Raw genomic sequence first — 25,065 nt, forward strand, 5'->3', positions numbered from 1 at the left:
TACCCGCTATTGCAGCAGTTCCTGTCAGCCCTGCTAGAATCAGTGCCACAGTGTCTTTCACACCTAAAATCCAAAATAGTGAAACCCTTCTCTTGTGCAAAGCGTGTATGCTAACCCAGAGGTGATGCCAGGGTGATGAGCAACTTCGCCTCTGTGATCACACCAGAGCAGTTCTGGGTGAGGGGTGGGCAGATCTGCCCTCCCGCCCCGACCCCCCTCCTCCCCCCCCAAACTAGGCACAGCCCAACTGGTCTTACTGCTAGAGGAACCACCCCCCCCCCAGTTTGGTACCTGCCTGGGATGCCAAGTGCCATCTGACATTGGCTTGTGACAGGGGAAGCCATTTGAAGTGAGTTATTACCTGGGCACAGTCCAACTGGTCTTACTGCCAGTGGAACCAAAACACGCCATCCCCCCCCCCCCCAGAATTGATATTTAATATTGTTTCCCAGTGTTCTTCTATGGGCCACCCGTCCTACAGCAAACTAGTTTTTTGATTGCTAGTCACTGTAATGACTAACTTTAAGCTTCCAGATGTCCTACTTTTAAATGCCATGCAGCCTTCCTATGGGCTACAAGGCCCACATAGGGGTGACTTAATATTTAAATGAAATATTTTTGCCTGCCAAATTAGGTTTAATTTGAAAGCTTGTAGTGCATGTTTTACACTGTTCTACTCTGGCTGCAATGGTCGGGCTAAAGCCATGTTTGCACTGCCCCTATAGTGGACGGCACAAGAGGTGATACAGTCCACTAGTTGCATTTCACTTTGAGGCTCTTGGGTACTTTTTGAACCATTCTCTCGGGACCTGTAGGCAAGCTAAATATACCAATTAGGAGTGTGCCAATTCAGCCATATTTAAAGGGCGCACACAGACACTTTACCAGTGGTTACCAAGGGTAAAGTTCACGGAGTAAAGCCAGAAAAACAAGTAGGGCAAGAATCTGGGACAACATCACTCAAAACCTGATCACTTTCTGCAGTACGTTTCTGGACTATTTTACCGATTTGTGATTAAACGAACATTTAATGTTTTTTATTACAATTAGTTTGTTAGAGTGGCTCATTTATTGCCATGAATAAAGCAAGTTACAACTAAAATAATTGCCAAACCAAATAAAGGCAAGAGTAAGAACATTCTGCATTTTAAAGAATTAAAAAAGATATTTAAATGTAGAAAATAATTTTACCAAATTTATTTATTAACGACCTGCTAAGAGTTTATGGTTACTTCAGTGTAGCACCTTAGCTGCTCTCTCGACATTTGAACCTTTGATCAAAGTGACGTCTAGTATTGTTTAAATAATGTTTGGATTTTTGTAAACAAGGTGTTGATTTGGCAGGCCTAATTTCTATTTTGGTCACTTGCAGCCTTACCATGCGCCTACCCAGTTGTATGCCAACTCCACAAAATGGTCCTTTGCATAATCCTCTGTAGGACTCCCCAGACGTGCATTCCTGGGTCCAGGGGTGTTTAGCTCAGTGTAGGGAGTAGCCCATTTTAAATCCACATTATTTTGACTGTCCTGTGCCGATCCAGCCATTGGCAATGTCTAGGTTTACACCCTAAACTTATCTTTAAATGTTTCTTGCTATTTAGTAATGTTCTGGTCTTAACGAAGAACTTAAGTTCTCAAAAGAGTGGTAGTCTTACAAGATTGCAAACTAGAATCAAGCTTCAGGGTGAAAAAGCTCAGAACAGTTTCAAGGCAGCAGGCATAAGCCTCCTTTTATATGTCACAATGAGTGGAAGTGTCCAATTTTATGTGCGCCTAGTCCTTAAATGGAAGCACCTTTGAAGTCCATTAGCATGGCATGATCTTTCTGCAGGCAGCATCACTCGGTATAGTTGTAGCTGACCTGTTTGACAAACTCACAGAAAAAGCTGCTGAGGTTGTCTGTTTTGAGGATGTCCCGAGGCTAAGTAGATGACATTTTTTTCAGTCTCGGCATTATGAAAAATGTTCTGAAAGTTTGTGGTAGCCCATAGTGTCTGTCTTCAAGGAATGTTGCTTGTTCTCCAGTCATGTTGCAGGAAGGATCCCCACACTCCTCTTCAGCTCTAATGAATAATGTATGTGATGGGTTTATGGGCTTCTTCTGCAACGGTTCCAGCTCCCTTTTTGCACTGGCAGACACAGAATCAGTTTCACAAGGGGAGTAAGTAAAGGAGTCCAGTTGCACTTAGTCACCACAGTTTTGTTGGGCAGCCTCCGCTTCTCTTTAGGTCCTTCTTGGCACTGCATCCAGTGTAGAAGGTGTCGCGTGGCTGTGCTGACGAGCCCTGGAGCCTGCTGTCATTGGGTTGATCAGCAAGAGCGTCCCTTAACCTCAGAACCGCCCTCCAGCTCGAGAGATCATGACAGAGTTGACGACAATATTTCTCTCCAGATAGACAGGACATCTTGAAATAGGAATCAGGAACAGTTTGTTCATCTTCGGATCAAGTTCACTTCTGCTGGAAGCCTTTAAATGCTAACTGAGCAATTGCCAGTGACCCGCACCCTGAGGTGAGGAATTACATTTCAATGCTTTCCTATCCAATATTTGCTGCAAATTGACTTGCTTCTTCTTACATGTGTAATATTTTGGGCAAGACTTTCCTTAAGTCACTTTCAACCACAGAAATAAAATTATAATATCAGTGATGTCTTGGGCTCATTGCCCTCTCTTTAAACTCTCTCTGCCAGCCGAGTTGGTCCTGCCAAGGGCCAAAAAAGCTCTCAAACTCCTATCTGGGCTAGCACCACTGTTCTCGGAAAGGTTTCCTTCTCAAAAGCGTAGAGTTCATAAGCAGATGTGCTTGAAGCATCTTTTCCTCCATTTTTGAGCCATTTATCTGAGCTTCCTTTTGAAGTCAAACAGCCCTACTCCTTCAGCCCCTGCATCGATTAGTTTTGAAAATTGACTTTTCGGTCTAGATTAAAGTTATCTTGCTATACACTGGAGGTAAGCTCCAGGAGGCTTTCTAAATAATATAAAACTTAAATTGTACAGAAAATCAAAATCTAAACTTCTTCCTTGAATTTCTCATACCGCATTACCTATATTTTTCGATTTTCCAATGTGTAATAATTTGTAGCAGACTTTGCACTCTGAAAGCAGAACTTACACCTTGGTGCAGAAACATGAGGCTTTTAAACTTGTGTTTAGACTCAGGTGAGCAAACATTCACCTTACTGCTGCATGTCATAATCTTACTTTGTTGCAGTTAAAAATTCTGTGCTAAATGAATTTGACTCGCCAAAGTGTCATGTCTGGATGCTTTTGTGTTTTTTTTTTTTTTTTTTTTTAATATATATATTTTCCGCTCAGTTAGCAGGTCTCTAACACAATGTGGGTAAAATTACTAGTCTGGTTGTGAGCAAAAAGAATAATTTTCAAAAAGATGGACTTCTTCACTGTTGAAGTGGGGTTTACTGTGCTTTTAAAATTCCTCCGGCCCCATATTTAAAAATGAAAAAAAAGAAATTGGGAGTGCCTGTTTCTATTTGTGGGAGATAGACAATTCATACTTATTAGTATGGTGTTATGACTGAGATCACTGTATTTATTTTAGCCTTTTGTTGGGCTTCTTCCAAATTAAATCTTGCGTCTTTCGGGAGTGTGGCCTGATGCGGTGGAAAATGACCACTTGAGCCAGAGCTCCATCCCCTCGCTACCGCATTTCCTCCTGATGAATGAGCCAAGTATCTAATCGGCTGACTACAATCCTTGGAATAGACATCGTAATCTGTAGAGTCCGAGACTTTGACTCTGAAAACCTTCCATAGAAGCCGATATTTACCCTGAGCACCCTGCTACCGCTAAAATGGACGCTCCCATCTAATCACATCCTCGCGACCATTTACACAGGCAGTGTGATAAGTGCGTGCCCAAGCCCAGATCTCTGCGCTGCCTCACCTAGAGGCCTACAGGGCTCTCCCTAACCGTCTACTGGCTACCGTGATACTTATGCCACACATGAAATGAACAAACTGATCATATCTGCTTTCACCCCTGACAAAAACATCAGTTAGTTACCAGCTTTAACAACTTGCAAGCACTGGGCCCCTGTTTTGCACACACTTTCTCTAAACTATACGGGACAATTACTAAACCGATTTTAATGCCTTCATCACCAAAAATAGAGTTGTTCTGCCCTAAAAGAATCTTGAGACGAACTGTGTACAAGAGGGTGCCTCAACTCCAGGAGCTTTAGGTCGGAGACACCCTGATCATCCACATCGTTCAACAGCAGACTTAGAATACAGACCTCCAACATGGTTGTAAAATACTCCAAATCCGCCACAAAGAGGACCCCAGACTCTCCCACCAAAAGCGAAATTAAAGACATGATGGATTCTATCCTGAAAAAGCTTTCAGATGTCTTAAGTCTTGCTCAAACCACAAAGGTGAAAACAGATGATGGACAGATGCAGAACAAATCAAACATTCACCCTCCGTCACAGATCTGGGTTTAATCCACCAGTTTTGCTTGCCCTGCCATTCCAGTTTGGACCCAGCCTTATGCAAATCAGTCTTGACCCTGTTCCCCCATGGTAACAGTCCAGCCCAAACTGCCAGGCCAGGTCCTCTCTGGACCAGGAACAAGCCGGCCTTGACCGTACCATCCTTCATCAGCCAGGCTGGCTTGAATTGGGTGGCATAGCAAGCACAGGACCCACGTCTGGGCATACCCTTCCCACTTGGGGCTACAAATGCAAAAACAGACGGACGGAATGCAGAACAAATCATTCCCCCCCCCCCCACCCCCACCCCCACAGTCACAGACCACGAAGGGGAGCATGAACATAATGCAGCAAGACTTTTCAGACATGAGATCTGACATTAAACAAAAGGCTGAGAAGATGTCGGCAGCCAAACAACGCATGAGCGATCTAGAGGACAAAAACCTTAGTGAAAATAGTCCTCAGCACCCTCCACAAAACATCTCTCCTAATGCAACGTTCCATTGCTGACTTGGAAGATGGGAAACAGAAGAGGCAACAGAAGGCTCTTTGGCTTCCCATAAAATTGTGAAAAACTTCGCTCTTGCATAGCCTTCCTGAAGCCTGGATTCTGCACACTACAAATATCCTTCTTGACTAAAAGTTTGAGTTGGAAAGAGCACACCGCATCTCATTATATCAAAGCTATCAGACCTCCTCATCAGGATCACCTAGAGCAATTCTTTGTAAAGCCCTCAGATACCAGCATGTAGACATAATCCTAGAGTACATCCGTAAGCACAAATACATCTACTGGGAAGACTATCGGTTCACTGTCTCTCTCGAGACTACTCCAAACACACGGTCCAAACGAGAAAAGGCTTCCTCTCACTCGGGCCAAGGCTGCAGAATATGAACACCACCTTCTTGTTCAGGTCCAGCCAGATTTCGTATGGTCTGCAAAGGGTCACCTCACATGGTCCACAATCAAAGTGATGTGGCCGCCTTCCTCGACAATGTCCATGAAGCCAAGATGGACACAGCCCCTCCAAGCACTGGACCACTCTAACATATAACCATTTCCCGAGTGTAACTTCTCTGCCTCAGTACAACATCCATCATGTTGTATGCTGTAATTACCTCAGGTTCTAAGCCCTTTTCATTTATCAGTAAATGTTTCATGTTTTGTCATCTCTTAACAGAGGTTATGCTACCTAAATCTAGGTCTTAGAAGGCCTTCCCTAATGATGCATGTTTCTATGTCTGCCATGATCCCATCCTCTCATCTATGACCCACTCAACTGTGAAAGCGTTGCCAACAGTGGCTCATGGTATAGCATCTAAAAGTAATCTTTCACTTACTAACACCAGTTCACTGCGGCGACATGGAGATGGTTGGTCTCCTCCTTTGGTACATGCATTTCCTACACATATGGGGGGGGGGGGGTTGATAGGGAGGTAGTAGTCGGGTGCAGCGAGTAGGGTGGGCTCTGATTTCCTTTGTTTTGTTTGCTTTGTCTCCTCTCTTCTCCGCCGTGATTGCCTCAGTATCTTACCCAATTTCAGGCAGATACCACATCATGTGACACTATACCAGAGTTCGAAGGACCTGTGGGAGGAGGTCACACTTACTTCATGTTGCACTCCTTAAACAGTACCACAATACATGATGACATCAGTCCCCACATTACACCCATGTCAAAATGTGATGCCTTGCAGATCTTATCTCTCAGCACAAAAGGGTTAAACCACCCAGTTAAGATGAGGAAAATCATTAAGTACATATATATATGCAAATGCGATCTGATTCTTCTACAAGAATCTAAACTCACTGCTTCCGATACATCCTCCTTTAAACCTCCTGGTTCTCCGAAGTGTTAGGTTCACAGGCTCCCAAAACGAAAAATTGAGTGCTTACCATTATTCCCAAGCAAGCACAAATTATGGTCTTGGACCCACTCGCTGATCTAAGTCAGGTAAAGAATTCATTCTACCTTCTGAATATATATGCTCCAAACAACATCATCAACTTCTGAAGACAGATCGAAGATTTAACGGCGGATTTCCCCAGTAACTCCCCCCTGATAAGGGGGGAGACTTTAACTTCCCAATTGACACCATCATTGAGTGTGGCTTTAGGGCCAAATATAGACTGACACCTTCACACAGACTTCTCCTTGAAATATGTTCACTTCTCATTAATAGACACATGGTGCATACAACACCCAGATACGAGGGACAACACCTTTTTTCTCTCCACCCCACCAATCATTTTCCAGAATTGACCACATCTTAGTATCAAACAATATGGTATAGTTTGATCATCAACTCTTCTTTGGAGCCCAGACTGATTTCTGACCATTCAGCCATAACTGCATCCTTGGATTGGGCCTCGTCCACCCCCCAAAGATAAATCTTGGAAACTCAACACTGATATCTTACATGACAAACAACATCCAGAAACGATCCGTCAGGCCATCAACCTTTTTCTTTTTTTTTTTTTCTTCTCTCTTCTAGAAAACCTTCCTGAGCAGTGCCAACCCCAAGTGGGATGGGATGCCTTTGAAGCCACCATGAGAAGGGTAATCATTGGCATCAGCCCACACCAGCGAAACAGCCAGCGCTCGGCTATAAAAGCTAGAAACCCAAATAAAATCGCTTGAATTTAGACATTACTCAGTAAAGGGTACGCCCCTGTTGGACACTATCCACAGGAAAAGTATGAATATAATACGTGGGTCCCGTGCTTCCCATGCCACTGGATTCAAGCTAGCCTGGCTGATGAGGGGTGAAACCCCGAAACCGGTCCCAGGATGCTTGTTTCCAGTCCAGGGAAGACCTGGCCTAGCAGTTCGGGCTGGACTGTTCCCATGGGGAACAGGGTCAAGACTGATTTGCATATGGCTGGGTCCAAACTGGAATGGCATGGGCAGCAAAAAAACGATGGATTTAGGCCCAGATCACTGTACTGGGGGTGAATGTTTGGCAATGTTCAGCATTCCGTCCATCACTTGTTGTTTTTGCATTTTTCGCCCTAAGTGGGAAGGGTATGCCCAGACGTGGGTCCCGTGCTTCCCATGCCACTGGATTCAAGCTAGCCTGGCTGATGAGGGGTGAAACCCTGAAACCGGTCCCAGGATGCTTGTTTCCAGTCCAGGGAAGACCTGGCCTAGCAGTTCGGGCTGGACTGTTCCCATGGGGAACAGGGTCAAGACTGATTTGCATATGGCTGGGTCCAAACTGGAATGGCATGGGCAGCAAAAAAACGATGGATTTAGGCCCAGATCACTGTACTGGGGGTGAATGTTTGACAATGTTCAGCATTCCGTCCATCACCTGTTTTTTAATATAATAAACCCCTAAGCACCAGAGCTGGTCAGTGGGTGAAGAAATTCAGCTCCTTACTATTATGTGCAGGTAATACTGCTGAGAAATCTTTAGCCTGGTATCTAAAAAGCAAACCGAGCAGCTCACATATGACTTCTGTCAGAAATAAACATGGTCAATTTACGTTTGCATCGACACCAGATTTCTGGTGTCTTTCTTGAGTTTTATAAATCACTATACAATGAACATGTTAATATCTCTGCACAAGAGTGTTTAACTTACCTCAACAAAGTTAACCTTCCCAAGTTAGATGCTGAACATCAACATCCGCTAAATTCCTATTACCAATCTAGAAATTAAATGGGCAATTAGGTCCCCTCAAGATCAGTAAAGCCCCCGGACCAAATGGCTTTTTAGCCCAATTCTATAAACTATTTGCTGAAGAATTCCATATACCTTTACTAAGCATTTTCCATTTCTATGCTGACACCACCTCGGAAGCCACCATAACCCTCCTACCTAAAGAAAGGAAAGACCACACATCCCAAAAACTATAACCCAATATCGAAGGTCAACTTAAATTGTAAAATCTATGCCGAAATCGTGGCCAAACAAATGGAAGCATTAATGTCCCTACCTGTTGAACCATACCAAGCTGGCTTCTCAAAAGGCAGACTCTCTAACAACAATGTTAGACTCCTACAGCATATCCTACAGATCACTAAATCCAGAAACTCACCAGTAGTGGCACTAACACTCTCCTGAAAAAGCTTTCGACCAGGTCGCACAGCCCTTTTTTGAAATCCACTTAGCCCTGTTTTAATCTAGGAGACTCCTTTTATAAAAACAGTAATGGCCTTACAATCAAATCCCTGCACCAAAATTTGCTACAACATGGTACTGTCGGGCTCATTCCGTCTTAAACAAGGTTGCCCTATTCCCTTTCCTCCTAGCTATCGAACCACTTTTGCGGTCACTTAACAAACAAAACGACTCCATAGGGATACATATCAGAGGTAGATACTTTAAGACGGCCGCATATGCAGACAACATTTTAATCCTAATAACGCATGCATACTGCGGTCACCAAAATTGTCCTTAAATTCAATGATAACCTCACTGAATCTATTAGACACAATGAAACCTTAGTGCCTCAAAATGTACAGAATGTTTTTGATGGATGGTCACCAAAAGTTCTGACCTGATGGGGTAAGCTTTTATCCATAAAAATGGTAATCACTCAGATTGTGAACTACTTACTAACCATGTCACATATCCTCTGTTCTCATGACTTCTTTGCCAACTTAGACTGCCTTCTTAATAAGTGTATATGGAACTCGAATAAAAACGTATTCCATTACCCCCCCCCCCCCCCACCCCAACCCCCCCCCCCCCCGAAAAAAAAAAAAGAAAAAAAAACTCGACCAAACAAAAATAAACCTTAAGGGAAGCTAATATTGCAGACTTCAAGAGATTCCAAATTACCTTCCCGACAGCCCAAGGAGCGAAATGTTTCAGTGACTGATTTTATTTTCCCCCTTGGCTCTCACTAGAGCAGTTACTAACAGATAATCTTCCCCTCCCGTGCGTCTTAACGATCCACAAACATCATCACTTCCTTAACAACGTAATCCTAAATCGTACAAGGCGTCAATTGCCACCTTTAACATAAAAATCAGGCACTTGTTATAAGCCTCTGTTTGGTTCACCAGGGACATCAAACTTTACTCCAACTCCCTCCTCGGCCTGCTCATGGAGGTCAATTGGGAGCCCTGTGGTAGGTGAACTTGGTAGTAAAACACCCCCTATCATTCTCTGATATTTCACTAAAATTTTACTTACTGCATCTTTTACTTTGTGGAAGTCAGAAGAGGGTATCTGATAGAGACTTCTAGCTGAAGCTTCCTTACCTTAGAATTCCCTGGCGTCCGCTTCGAATCCGGAGTTTTTTTCTGAGCAGTACCCTGCGCGCGCCGTCTGGCGGCGTCGTTCGGATCCACGTGCGTCGTCCGTGTTGCTCGAGCCACCTATGACGTCACGATTGTCAATATAGATGCCGTCTCGGCACACGTACATCAGTTCTTTTCCTTCCGCGCCGGTTAAGAGCAGTTCCGGAAAGAGCTACCCTTCTTTTGACGGTTTGTCGAGGCTTTTTTGACTGTTTGAAGTCATGCCTTCGAGAAAGACATGGTTCATCGCACCATGTCGGTGACTGACCCGCACCGTGTTTCTTTGGTGCGTGGAGAAGGACCACGATTCCACCTCGTGCTCAGACTGTCAGGCCATGGCGCCTAAGGCCTTGAGGGAGAGATCCCTTAAGCTTCTTGCGGCCCGACATTCGTCTTCGGTTGGCGTGACTCCGCGGAGGTCACGGACCCGCCACAGGAGGAGGTCGTGGCACCGCTCCCGGAGCCCCAAGTTCTCTTCCTCTCATTCGAGGTCATCCGAAGGTAAGAGGCACAAGAAGAAGTCCAAGAGGACCTCGTCTTCGCCACGCCTGTCTGCCGATGAGGCGTCTAGGGAACGTCTACGTTCCGAGCGCAGTTCCGAGGAGCCATCGCCAGGGTCGACTCCGCGTCTTCCCCCCCCCCCCCCCCCCCCCCTTTCCGGGGACCGGATCGACCCCGCTCAAATAAGTTTTTTTTACGAGGCCATGCGTCTCGTTTTTGAGCGGGCTGCACCCTCGGGTGTGTCTTTGGGCCCCGCGGGGTCAGCAGGGGCCCCTTTGGATTCAACGCCGGCAGCTTCGGCCTCTGCGCCGTTGGGGAACCCAGGATACGCTACTGGATCCGGACCGGCGCCTGTCCCTCAGTCTACCTCCTTCGGCACCGGGTCTGACGTAGACTATTCCGCCACCAGTGGCAGCCCCATCCTTATTCCGGATGAGCCGGAGCGACGTCGTACGACTTCGACAGAGCCAATTTGGCCCAGATCATTGTCTGGGCATTATTTAGATCAGCCAGACGCAGGAGAGGAATGAGAGGGGTCTGAGGACCCTTTAGAATGTGGATTACAACAGGACTGGTATGAGGATCTAGGGGAGACCAGTGGACTGGACACGTCTCCAGATACTGGTATGCTCTCTCCTCCTAATGTGGCTATGGAGGAGGGTGCTTCTTGTGCTATGGTGGTGAGTAGGACCGCTGAGGTCTTGGACCTAGATTTGCCTACGGTGCCAGTCAGGACGAATATCCTGACAGAAGTGCTTCAGCCGGGGGTGACAACATCAGAGCCGATGTTGCCCTTCAATGAGGCTCTTAAAGACTTACTTCTGGGTACGTGGTCCAAACCCAGCACAGGGGCTCCTATGAATAGGACGGTCGGCCGCCGCCATAGGCCCGCTCCGAGCGACCCTAGTTTCCTGACTCAACACCCCACTCCTGAGAGCTTGGTTGTCCAAGCCTCTACTTCCCGTGGTGCATTCCCTTCCGCTCCTCCGGATAGGGAATCCAAGAGGCTGGATCAGCTTGGGAAGAAGATGTTTTCTTCCACCAGCCTGGCATTGAGGTCCGTAAACACCTCTTGCCTATTGGGCCGTTATTCCCATACTTTATGGGATACGGTGGCACATGTGCTGCCCCAGGTCCCGGAGGGCGTATGTGACACTCACCCAGGCTGTCAAGGATGGGAGAGATGCAGCCAAGTTTACGGTCCGGTGTGGTTTGGACACGACCGACTCGCTGGGCCGAGCGATTTCATCGTCAGTGGCCCTACGTCGCCACACCTGGCTACGTTCTACTGGTTTCTCAGGGGATGTCCAGTCCAGCTTGATGGACATGCCCTTTGATGGCTCTCGCCTTTTTGGCGAAAAGGCAGACTCCACGCTTGAGAGGTTCAAGCAGTCTCGAGCAACGACCAGATCCTTGGGCCTTTCAGCGGCAGCACAACAGCAGTCTGTCTTTCACCCCTTTCAAGGCTTCGGAAGGGGCGTGGTACCACGCCAGCCACAGTTCAGCCACTGTCCTCAGGCTTCACAGCATCCCGGAAGAGGACGTGGTCGTGGTACCATCAGACCCAGAGGTCGGCCGCCACACAGCCCCCCTCCACTGCGCCCAAGCCCTCCTAGTTTGGTTCTGCAGGATTACGTCCGTCCAGTTGGAGGGAGGATTCGTTTTCATCTCCCTCACTGGCTTTCCATCACCACGGACAAGTGGGTCCTGCAGATCATACGGAAGGGCTACTCCCTTCCAGTCTTTCCCTCTATCCCTCTGGCAAAGGAATGGCTGATGAAGGACCATCTAGCTTTGCTCCGTGAGGAAGTTACGGCTCCCTTGGCCAAGGGAGCCATAGAAAGAGTCCTGATATCAGAAGTAGGCAGTGGTCGTTATTCTTGCTACTTTCTGATTCCCAAAAAGAACAAAGGCCTTCGCCCTGTCTTGGATTTAAGGGACGTCAATCTCTTCCTCAAGAAGGAGAAATTCAAGATGCTCACTCTTGCTCAGGTTTTGTCTGCCCTAGACCAAGGAGACTGGATGGTAGTGTTGGATTTGCAGGATGCATATTTCCATATTCCTATCCTGCCAGCCCACAGGCGTTACCTGCAGTTCAAGGTGGGCCATGAGCACTTTCAGTTTACCGTGCTTCCTTTCGGTCTCACCAGTGCCCCTCAGGTGTTCACAAAGGTGATGGCGGTGGTGGCAGCTCATCTGCGCAGGTCAGGGATTTCAGTCTTCCCCTACCTGGATGATTGGCTGTTGAAGGCTCCGACGCCCCAGGCTCTCGTCACCCACCTCCAGGTGACGGCGGACCTCTTGCATTCGCTGGGGTTCACTATAAATGTGCCGAAGTCACACCTGACTCCCTCTCAGAAGCTCACTTTCATCGGAGCGGTCGTGGACACAGTGCAGTATCGGGCTTATCCTCCCAAACAGCGGCTCCAGGATATTCAGGTTATGATACCGATGTTTCGGCCTCTATCCTGGATTTTGGTGAGACAGACTCTGAGGCTGTTGGGACTCATGGCTTCCTGCATCCTATTGGTCAAGCATGCCAGATGGCGCATGAGTGCTCTGCAGTGGGACCTGAATTTCCAATCGGCACAGCATCAGGGAAATCTTACCGACGTGATTCAGATCTCGGAGGGGACTGCAAAAGATCTGCAGTGGTGGTTCGTGAACTGCGATTGGGTTAAAGGCAGACTCCTCTCCCTTCCCCCAACCAGATCTAACGGTAGTGACAGATGCGTCACTTCTGGGATGGGGCGGCCATCTGGGGGGAGGTGGAGATCAGAGGTCACTGGTCTCTGGCGGAATCTGGGCTCCACATCAGTTTGCTGGAGCTTCGGGCGATCCGGCTAGCATTTAAAAGCATTTCTTCCTGTTGTGAAAGGGAAGGTGGTGCAGGTGTTCACGGACAACACTACCGCAATGTGGTACTGCAACAAGCAGGGCGGTGTGGGGTCGTGGACCCTTTGTCAAGAGGCCTTGCGTCTCTGGATGTGGCTGGAACAGCAGGGCATGACCCTGGTGGTTCAACACCTGGCAGGTTCTCTGAATGCCAGGGCAGACGAGCTCAGACAAAAATGCTTTGATCACGAATGGTGTCTCCATTCGGAGGTGGCGCAAGGACTTTCAGCAGTGGGGAGAGCCTTGGTTAGATCTGTTCGCCTCCGTAGAGAACGCGCAATGTCAGCAGTTTTGCGCGTTGGAGTTTCCAAGGGGGCTATCGCTAGGTGACGCTTTTCATCGTGAGTGGAGTTCAGGCCTCCTGTATGCCTTTCTGCCTATACCACTTCTGCCCAGAGTTCTCAAGAAAATCAAGAACGACCGGGCCCAAGTGATCCTAGTGGCTCCGATTGGGCACGGAGAGTTTGGTATCCAAAGCTTCTCAAAATTAGCATTAGTCCTCCAATCAGGCTGCCTCTTCGGGAGGATCTTCTGGCCCAGCAGCAGTGGAAGGTTCTCCACCCGAACCTGATAACTGCGCCTTCATGCGTGGAGATTGAGCGGCGACAGTTGATGGTTTATGACCTCCCTCCCGAGGTCTGTGATGTCATTCTGGCAGCCAGGCGTCCATCTACTAAGTCGATCTACGCCTGCCGTTGGAAAAGTTTTGTTTCATATTGTCCAGAGAGGTCTATTGATCCTCTTTCTTCTTCTCTGTCTAACATCCTTTTGTTTATTTTGTATCTCGCCCAGCAGGGTTCCTCCTTGGGGACTCTCAAGGGCTATCTTGCAGCCTTATCGGCTTTTCTTCAGTTGCCCGATCAACCATCTCTGTTTAAATCACCTATAGTACAGAGGTTTTTGAAAGGGCTTGTGCATCTGTTCCCGCCTGTGCCTTTCGTTATGCCGCAGTGGGATCTTAATTTGGTTCTTACCTATGTGCGCTCCCTTTGAGCCCTGGCATAACTGTCCTCTCCGGCTGCTCACTATTAAAACAGCCTTTTTGGTGGCAATTACATCTGCCAGGAGACCGAGTGAGCTGCAGGCTTTATCTTCAAAGAAACCTTCTCATGATATCCTGACAAGGTAGTGATAAGAACTCGTGCCTCTTTCCTCCCCAAGTTCGTGACCCCTTTCCATCTGGTTCAAGATATCACCCTGCCCACCTTCTTTGCACCACCGCATCCCTCTAAGGAAGAGGAGCGTCTCCATCGGCTGAACCCAAAAAGAGCGTTATTGTTCTACCTTGACCGCACTAAAGAGTTCCGGGTGGACGACCAACTCTTTGTGGGGTACGTTGGTGCAAAGAAGGGTCGGGCGGTGCAGAAACTAAACATTTCGCGCTGGGTCGTTCTCTGTATAAAGATCTGCTACGCTTTGGCAAAGAAGCAGCCTCCCGAGGGCTTGAGAGCTCATTCCACTAGGGGGAAAGCTGCTACCACTGCTTTAGCATGTGGCGTACCCATGGTGGACATCTGTCAGGCTGCAACGTGGGCTTCTTTGCACACATTTGCAAAACACTACTGCCTGGATAGCCAGGTGAGAAGAGGGGCATTTTGCCCGGTCTGTTTTGCAAGACTTCCTAGTGTAAAAATCTCCTTCAGACCCACCGCCAGGGGTGATAGCTTGGGTATCTATTCTAAGGTAAGGAAGCTGCAGCTAGAAGTCTCCATCAGATGAACAAGTTACTTACCTTCGGTAATGAGGTATCTGTTAGATACTCTATCTAGCTGCATATTCCTTACACCCACCCAAGCCTCCCCGCTCTGCGGATATTTTTTGAATACATATATATATATATATATATATATATATATATATATATATATATATATATATATATATATATATATATATATATATATATGATTTTGGCATTTTTGCCTTTCTTAAAGGCATGAAAGAATTTTTACTTCAAAGAGGTAAAATCCATAACTGTTGGCGCTTCTGGCGCGGGAAGTTGTGGAAAAGAACTGACGGACGCGTGCTGAGACGGTGTCTATATAGACAACGTGATGTCATAGACTGCTCCGCTGACGCACGCGGAGCTGGTCAAAACACGCAGATCCGAAAGACGGCGCGCGCAGGGTACTGCTCAGAAAAAAAAATCCAGATTCTAAGCTGACGCCAGAGAATTCTAAGGTAAGGAATCTGCAGCTAGAGTGTCTCTACCAGATATCTCGTTACCTAAGGTAAGCAACTTGTTCTTTTAAACACTGAGCTTTTCCATTTCAACCCACATCTCTTCCAACCCCACTAAACTCAGGGAAGGCGGCCATGTGGGATCAAAGATTTATGCTAAGCTCAGCCCCACTTCCACCTCACTCCAAGAATCCTTAGGCAGGATGGTCTACAGAGGCCGCAAGATAACATGTGGCTGAAACTGTGGAACGCCCCTTTCTCCAAGAAAATAACTCCCAATCTTGCCCAGACTAAATATTTTTTCCTACATAGGTTACACTATCACCACACAGACTCTCCACTCTAGGCCTTTTAGACAACAATTGCTGGAGCTGCAGTTCTTCCCATATGGACTTCCGACACTTGCAATGACTGCCCACTCCTAGTTGACTTCTGGGCTAAAGTCCATGAAACTATTGACACCCTTCTCCAAACAAAATTACCCTTGAATTTCTCATTTTTAATCTACAGAAGCTTTCACCTCTCATATTTATATGAACCTGAACCAAGAGGAGCTCATCCTGGTTGACCTTATATTCACCTTGGCACACAACCATTCTCTCATCATGAGTCATTCGGAAACTTCTTCAGCCACACTTGGTGGAATTGGCTGAGGTACACTAGAGGGGCACATGCAGGCTTCTCCACCCAATATCCCTGAATCTCGGCTAATGAGACATTATGGAACAAATTTGACCAATAACCTGGAAGTGATGAACCCTTCCAAAAAGGGAATTACTGTTGCTGAACTAATCCTCTAATTCAGAGGCCTGACGAAATCTAAGTCTAATTTCAGGCAATCACCCCTCTAGCGCTCCCCTTTCCTTATATTCTCTCTCTATCCACTCTCCTCTTGTGTGTTTTTTTTTTTCTTTTTTTTTTTTCTTTTTTTTTTTTCTTTTTTTGTGCGTTCTTCTATACCTTTCCCGCCCTATGATTGTGCGAAGCATAAACCTCTCTTATCTGTGATTACATAAATGGGTATGTGTTTCCTGCGCGTTTCATGACTAATACGTGTCAAAACAATATTTGGGAATGTTATGTTACTTACGATGATATGCCAACCACTTGTAAAATCTTCTCTCAATGAAGTTTTGAAATAAACAAATAAAACCATGTGGCTTTTGTTTGATAAATGAGCTCTTGTGGCCCGACCCCATGAATCTGTCTAGACGGTTATTACTCAGACATAATTACATTATCATGGCGCTTGGGAGAGGGCCATGCAGTAAGACCAGAAAAGGGGTCAAAATATCGATGGAGCATGCAGTCTGTAGAGCTGCAGGTTAATGTAATGAGCCGGAGTCCACATGAAGTACCCCTAAAGCTGGACTTGGCTGACCTACCATCTAACAAGCCTTCCAGGATGGGCTTCTTTTTTCAGACTCCAATTACTTGCACTGATGATCTAATAGTGTACTTCATTAAAAAAAAAAAAAAGTACCATACCATTAGGAGGCCTGTGCATTCTATGGGCCAGTTTCATCTGCTTTTTATGATCGAAGATTGTGAATATTAAGTGCCATATTGTGGAGCATTGAGATTAACAGCGATGGTTTTATAACTTTATTAAGTAGTTCTGCGTCACTAATACCTGGATTGCTCAGTTGAGAGATACTAAGAGCACTACTGCGGCTACAGCTCACTGCCTCTGCTGATACTACAGGTTCTGTGTACCCCATTGTATTAACAGTAAAGTCATCCATATTGCAGATAGTAGCAGTACTACTTCTATGTCATAGGTTACTTTTGAATTTGGAGTACAGAAGCTAGTGGTACTAAACGTACTATTGATCATGCTACAGTACCTTGTGGTGCCAATACTCCAGGTCCTAATTCTAAAAGTAGTGCACTGTGTTCCACTAATACTGCAAATAATACTATTTTTATTGTTACGATCTAAACCGGTGCCTGCATCACTAAAATTCCTGATTGGTGTGCTGCAGCGATGAATGCTATATCTGATAGTAACTTCTAGTTGTAGATTCCTTACCTTAGAAGTTACCGCAGATGTCAGTCTGGATCTGGAGATTTTTCTTGAGCAGTACCGCTCCGCGGCATCAGGTGGTGTCAGTCGGCTCTGTGTCCGTTGTCCCACTGCATTGCACCACTGTTCATGCTTCTACAGTTAATCTACAACTACGTTCCAAAAGCAAGGCCTCACTATTTCTCTTAAGATATCCTCCCCTCACCCTTTTTTCATCTGTGGAAAGATTCCTTTGTCAAAGAGTAACTTCTTTACTGAGTTACTCAGTCACTTTTAAAGTGCGTTTAGCGCGTTTGACTTGTGAAATGAGCCAGCATCTTGTTTGCATCACAGCCGTGCCCGCCGCAGAACTGCATTACCTGCTGCTCTGAGGCAGAATGAATGAATGAATGGCGCAGTGTTCACAGGTACCTGCAAGTGTGCAACGCAAAGTAAAAAACTCTGGTAGAAGTCATTGGATTTCCCGATTACCCCCCCACCCCCCAAAAACAACCCCAGAAGCTCCAACAAATGAAAGTTGAGGTAGAATGATATAAAATTATAGATTGGGGGGTGGGGGGGGGGACTGTGCTTTGTGTGCAGAGGAACCCGCCATTCCACACCATTGGACCCTTTGAATCAGAGAATGTTTGTGTGTGACAGGCCATTGGCACATGACATTGAGGTCCACACACCAATGTCTCTAGGTTTGATTGAAAAAATTGACTTCAACTGCGTATTGTGGTGTGAGTACTTTACCCTACAAGGGAGTATATTTCCTCCGGGGAGTTGGTGTTACGAAGAAGTTACAAAGAGGTCTGCTAGTGCAAGCTTGGAACTGATATGGTCTCCCTGAAGGGTAACTTTGTATTACTTCAATAGCATCACTTCCCACCACACTACTGAAACATTACCACTACTTCCTCGCCACATAGAAACCTTTTATATTTAAATTAATGTGAGGCTGGGATTTGAATTAGGGTAAGGTAAGCTCTTATTATATTGATGTAATTTATGCTTCTTATTAGCTTGGAGGCAAGTAATGTTCTAAAGTTAGATTAAGGTACCATTTTTTTATTTTTATTTTATTTGTTTTAATTTTTTTTTATTTATTTTAATTTTATTATTTTAATGTAAATTTAATTTACCACTAGATGAGTTTTACTCACCTCTTAAACATTTGGCCTCGAGTAAGGTTTGTAATATATTTTATCCTACACTACATTTCAGTTGAGTGTAGAGTTTTTTTAGTGTTACAGTTTGAACTAATGTTAGGGTATTGGTAGAATTTAGTGGTGTTCAAGTGATGGTAGATTAAAGTGTTGGCTCTATGGTCTTTTTAGTGTTTGTGATGGTGTCAAAATAGTACTACGTCAAGGTAATACCGGGTGATAACCTACGCTACAGTGTTGGTATGCTATTGTTCTAGATGTTCAGAGTATGAATTTTGACCGTCAGAACTATTTACACAGTTTTCTTTTTAACTGCTTCTACTTGTCTCATCTATATAAAGGTCTCTTAGACACTGGGCCTTTTCTGCGCTGTATGCGCTGTGATATATAAATAAATCTGTCCTAACAGTTACCTCAATTTAGGGACGTTTGACACCTAATCTCTTGTTTCTTCACTGTGGCAACCTCTAAATGTTTCTCTTACTTCGCAGTATAATGGTATACTTTTGTCTTTCAGGCTTGTTGCACAGACTGAACGGGAGTCCCGGCTAGAGGCCCTGCGTACCATCTTTCTGGCTGCTTACAGCAGCACCATTGGACTGAAGACCGCGTCTCCAAGCCCCTCTGGAGCCATTGGTGGTCTTTTAGAACACTTTGCAAGAGGAGTTGGACTCCGAGGTCCGAGCACCATTGTGTGAACTATAGTACAAAAGCCATCTTACCCTTGCCCTAAAACATGAAGGACACAAGATTTTATAAGCCATAGGATCATCCTCGGAGGAGTAAGCAGTTTGCTCTACATCGGCTGGATGGTCCGCACTGTTCCAGGCGGGTTTAATATGACTATTTTTGCCTTTCCCATGCTATTCTTCCACTGTGAATTTCAGACACAGCCATTCTGCCTCAACTTTCTATTTTTGAGTCCTTGCATGAGTTTCATTAGCAATTAATGGTTATTTGATCTTGGGGCTGGTTTCCCAGGCTTTCTGCTTGAGTTGACGGGCCTTTCCATCTTGATAAGGGAAGACTTTTCACTAAGTAGCACCTGTGGCTCATAATATGCTTTTGTTTCAAAACCAAACTTCTCCCAGTTCTGGTTTTGTGGAAAAGGTGTTTGGAAGGACAGGTTCGGGGAAACGATGAAACACTGAGTTGTCGACTGAAGTGTGCGGAGAGGAAGTGCACGTAGGGTCCCTAACGGATATGGAAACCACCCAAATCATCATCATCCGTGGAGATGTTGAAGGAGTTACAGGTTGAGTTTAAAGTTTTGTCAGATCAAACTGGATATCTGGCCTTCCCGGGCACTCATATGACGGTTATTATCAAGCTGACTTGATTGATCTTGTAGAAGTGATCTCGCGGTTATAAAAGCCTCCCTGAGGCCAACCTGTTTAATGTGTAAAGCTGCAGTCTAGAACTATTGCCATGAACAGGTGAGCTGTAACATTTCTGGGAAGGTGCCCACAGTATGTCCTCTTTTTATTAAACCAGTTCCGCTTTATAAAGTTTTCTGATCCATGGCGTTTAATTTATTATCTGCTCTTACTTTGCGCCTTAATAGTCAAGAATTTCCTTCACAAAATCTTAGTTTCAGTTGGCGATTGTGTGCAAATTTAAGATTTGTCATCCGCTTGGCAATTGGAAGTCTGGCAATGGGAAGCCAATGCTTTGCTGCTAAACACAGAATTTCGTGTTTCACTGCCACTTACATAAACGTTTACGAGTTTTTTTTTTTAGTTTTTTTCCCATGCATCACACTGTTGTATGGGCTCTGAAAAATGTGCTTTGTGACCTTATGACAGGAGTGCTCAGTTACTTCGTTCAGAACATCTAAGTGCCACTGTCCCTTTGAGCGGTAAATTGACAATCCCTCTGTTCAGTGCTACCTTTGAGCTGTCGGTGTTCTCTGCGCAAACTCACCTTCATCTTGAAGTTCCATGCAAACTGATTTTGAAAAAAGATAACATTCTAAATCTTATCCTGAGGTTCTAATTTGAGGTTTTCATTTGATCCAGTGCCTGATCTTTAATGGATTACAGTTCGCAGACACCAATAGCCCCTGTATAATGCTACCAAATGCTTTATACTATGGTTTCAGCATTTTATCAACAAATGCTCTTCAATGTTCCTCTATGTGCAGCTGTTTCACAACCAAATAAGCTCAAGAAAGGTTTATAAATGATTGTATAACTCGTGTAAACTGTTCCATCATCCAGTTGGTTGAGTCGCCGTTCCAAAAGTACAGGTGGATTTTTAAAAGGCTTTGTGTATTACAAACTGTTAATCTCCTGTTTTTAGAAAATGCAGACATAGTCCTGTATATATGATTTTATCATTTACCAGTACTCGTTTTGAGTTGTTTCTTTTTATTACATTTTATAAAGTCTTTTATTTCTTTAGAATTTCCACTTGTATCTGGTTTTTGTGTTTCTCTTCGGTGGTGTAATTATATTTTCGGCTCCTTCAGTACTTGGCACTAGTTTTGATTTGGCATTTGAATGCTCGTCTGCACAAATTTAAGAATTTCAATTGAGGATGTTCAGCCCTGCTCAAAAGAATTTATTTTAACAGAAGTGCTCTAGGAGAGGCATTCTTCAAGACCACCATCTCTACAGAACCCAAAATACATCACCAGTACTAACCTGTTTATAAATTCTGCTCAGCCAGAGAAGGTTCATGAACGCAGTAATGTCTTTTGTTCTATTCTTTTTTCCTTTTCGAAGGTTTTCTGACGTCTTTCTAACTTATTTATTGTTATCATAAGTCTTCCAGTCCCTCCTGTGATTCAACCGGCAGGACTAAAATAACGAGTTGTCTTAATGCCTTTCTGAGCAGCAGCCTCTTGGGACAGGGACATGTACCTCATTGGGGAGTCCAGACACCACTTTCTATGCTGCCACAGCGCCACCCCCCCCCCCCCCCCCCCCCCCCCCAAAAAACTCTGACCTTTTGAATATGAGTGTTTTATACAAATTTTCAGCACAACCATATGTCCCTCTTTGCTTCACAAAGCAGCACATGGGACTGCCCTCCACCCCCAGGAGCATATGATGGGCCCAAGGATTTGTGATCCAAAGTCGGATATTTACATCTAATTTGTTCCCAAACTGGCAGAAAGTTCACCTGTTGCAGTGGAGACGGGAGACTGTCACCGAGGCGTGGCGTCGACTTCTTCCCCGCTGTGTACTGAATGCAGTACTTGTATTTCACAAGTATTGGTTTCTCCATTACTGAAATAAAGAGCATTGTAATGTGGTTTAGCAAAGAATATTGCTGTTTAAGGGCTGGCACTGTTTCTCACAGAGATTGCTGCTTCTCAGTAGCTGAAGATGATAGCTGGTATGTGAAATAATCAAATTTATTTCGCTTCCTAAGGAGACTTTGTTTCTCACACCACTTCTCCCAGCCTTTGAATTGAGAAGATTCCCCGGAGACTGTTAAGATACCACCAAATTCAGGCAAGTAAGCAGTCATGCAGCTATGAATTTCTCTTTATCCTGCAAGGATGTCCTATTTGGATTGCCACTCTCTATGGCTTGCGTTTTTTTTTTTTGATCCTATGTAAATGTTTGCTGCTGCATGGACCCTACCTTATCCAGGGTATCGTGGATCATTTTTAGGGTCATTTCTGTCTAGTAAAACTTGTGTTGTATGTGTGTGTTTTTTTTTTTGTTTTTTTTCTCCTCCCCCCTTTCTTTTAGTATATTTTGGTCTGGTGTGACCAATGCATTTTATGCCCCTTAGGTACGTTTCTACGTAGCAAGAAACAGTAAATAATTTTGTGTGATGGATGCAGCAGATTCCTTTGTGCATTCTTTTACAAACTTCAAAGGGCACTGGCCTCCAGGTCAAGCTGTTGAGGGGGCGGGAGACTGTTTTCAGTCGTGCAGTTCCTTTAATTAGGAAGAATTCACTCACTGCTTGTTAATGTAGAGTCTGTCATCCTTTCACAGGGTCATTGTAGTGTTTTGGCATGAGAACTTCACCTGTTTTGCTTACAGTAATGAGGTAGAGGGTCAGTAGGAAGCTGAGCGAGTGGCAAGGACAGTCCCTCTTCATTCACCATTGTAAGATGGCCATTTGTAAAAGCATAGAGGGTAGGAGTTTGCAGAAGCTAACGTCTACAAGCAAAGGATGACATTTTGTATTCACTTTGGGTATTCAAAAAAACTGTAATGGATAGAATGCTTGAATTAATCTCGGCCTCTGTCGATCGCTCGGGCTGCGTCCCGATCCATTGTTTTTCACGCCCCATGTCACCTCAGTTTGGACCCAGCCTTATGCAAATCAGCCTTGACCCTACTCCTCATCTGACCAGTCCAACTCTAACTACATAGCTGATGAGCCCATAGCAAGGGCAAAGCAGGTCCTGGGTTGCTTGTGTTCCGGTTCAGGGAGGACCTGGCTTGGAAGTTCAGGCTGGGCTGTTCCGATTGGAGCAGAGTCAAGACTGATTTGTATAAAACTGGATCCTAACTGAGGTAACATGGTGTGCAAAATAACGATGTCTTGGAATTGTGGCCCTAAGTACTTACTAGTGACTGAGATTAATTCAAGCATTCCATCCATTACTTTTTGTATACTTTAGTATCTCACCCTATGTAAGATGGGTATGCCCAGACGTGGTCCTATGCACACGGTCACTGGAACTAAGCTGTATCTGGCTGATGAGCCCATAACTAGGGTGAAACCAGTCCTGGGTTGCTTGTCTTCTGGTCCAGAAAGGACCTGGCTTAGGAGTTCACGCTGGACTGTTCTGCTTAAACAGGGTCAAAAGTGATTTGCATATAATTGGGTCCAAACTGAAGTAACATGGTGGGCAAAACACTGGTGGCTTGGGATGCGCCCGATTAAGTGTCAGTGGCTGCGATTAATTCAGTGCTCCATCCATCACCTTTGTGTGCCTTTTTCACCCACAGCCTCAAATTCTGCCAGCTCTAACACATCCGCGGGTTCTGGATAAAGGGAATTAAAATGAACCTACAGCTGAGTCTACCAGCAACTGAGAAACAAAGGGCTACCTCGGTTGTACTGTTTGACTGATTTACAGTTTTCACCTGAGACTCCAAAGTCTGCTTGGTCTTTCTGAGCAGCTCACACTTCGTCTTCAGGCTCATCGCAATTGTCATCAAGAGACAGTTCCCACCTGGTGTCGAAAGAGTCATCGGATCACCGTCAAGTAAGATGTTGGTACTGAGGATCAACATTGACCTTGAAGTACTCATGTCCAGGCATCTGGCTCCGAAGCCGTGTTTGACATCAGAGTTTACGAATGTAGAAGCTATGCTAAACGTGAGCCTTGCCAGAGCTTCAATTACTGTAGCTGCTCCAGTACCGCTAAAGAAGATGCAAAGGCTGTTAGTATTGTTCCACGATGCTCATGCCGCTTATCCCCCTTTTAATCGCAGCAGAGGTGCATTCTGGTTTTGTCACCCCCCATACATACATGCACAGGTGGGGAAACTAGCCTTAGGGGGGGCTGTGAGCCAAGTAAAGCATGCTGATGTAATGGAGTGCACACTTGGAGCTTGTAGTGTGTGGGAGTGATGTATCCCTCGGTGCTTGTAAGTTGAAGGTGGTCTGATCTTTTCTAAGTATGTTGTCTAGTTTGTTCCAGAAGTCTTTGGAGGATTTAGACGAGAAGTATTGATTATGGGTGTTGTTGCTGGCACTTCTTATAAAACATACTCATGCCCGCCAGGTATGGTGGGAGATATATTATTTTTTTCCAGTCAGCTAGTATGGCTTTGATCCCTACAGTTAATAAGTCGAGAGGTTCAAGGTCCCAATAGCTACGTATAGAGTGTACTTTGATGCATATGGTCCTAGAGCCCCCATAGAGTGGTTGAAAGATAGTGTGGAAAATTACGTACAATATGTGCTCTATATTTCAATAGTCTTTAGATGTGCAGTGGAATAAGTGATCAAGGTCTCCTATGACATCAGCCTAAGGCCAGAATTTGCTGGAGTCACTTAGACCCAATTTGTGGAGCTTTACTGGGGTCCAGAAGCATCTATAGCTGGTCCAGAATTTACATTGATAAAGATGCGTGGACATCTTGTATGACCAGAGAATGCCATATATATATATATATATATATATATATATATATATATATATATATATATATATATATATATATATTTTCCAATTCAGTCTCACTTGGGATAGGGATATTATTAGCCTCACAAGAATTCTGAGGAAATGGGGGGGGTGACTGTTGTTTGAATTGGAACATTGTACCATGAATTTGTATATTCTAGCATCTGTGATCTTTGTACTCTAGGGTATACAAAAAGTTAATGCTGTTGGATGGGTGAGCATTCGCATGTTTTCCAAGTACAACTTTGAGAAAGTTCTAAAAGTCTATTGGTTGGAACATGAATTTCACATTAAGCATAGCAAAGGATTGTGGGTTCTATAATCAAAATAATTTTCCAAAAATCTGTGCTACCTATTGTATTTTTGGATCTATTGAGAGTTAAGCCATAGAGTTGAGCATTCTGAGCCTTTTGTTTGGGAAGTATTTATTTAGGGTTTTGATGGCAGCAAACATTTTTACTGATCAAGAACGAGTTTGGGACATTAAGGGGGTCATTC

At 45.0% G+C, this 25,065-nt stretch overlaps 1 protein-coding gene across 4 annotated transcripts in view; it reads left to right on the forward strand.

The window, feature by feature from the left end:
• MTMR14 (myotubularin related protein 14) overlaps positions 1-20,866 on the forward strand; it is a 166,144-nt gene extending 145,278 nt beyond the window's left edge. For all 4 annotated transcript variants that reach the window (XM_069206136.1, XM_069206137.1, XM_069206138.1 and 1 more), the window contains one exon: positions 18,979-20,866. In XM_069206136.1, the coding sequence (XP_069062237.1) occupies positions 18,979-19,159 (181 nt within the window). In that variant the 3' untranslated portion in view covers positions 19,160-20,866. The remainder of the gene's footprint in view (positions 1-18,978) is intronic.
• The last annotated feature ends 4,199 nt before the right edge of the window (positions 20,867-25,065 follow it).

This window comes from Pleurodeles waltl, chromosome 9 (assembly GCF_031143425.1).
Source record: "Pleurodeles waltl isolate 20211129_DDA chromosome 9, aPleWal1.hap1.20221129, whole genome shotgun sequence".
NCBI classification, from domain to species: Eukaryota; Metazoa; Chordata; class Amphibia; order Caudata; family Salamandridae; genus Pleurodeles; species Pleurodeles waltl.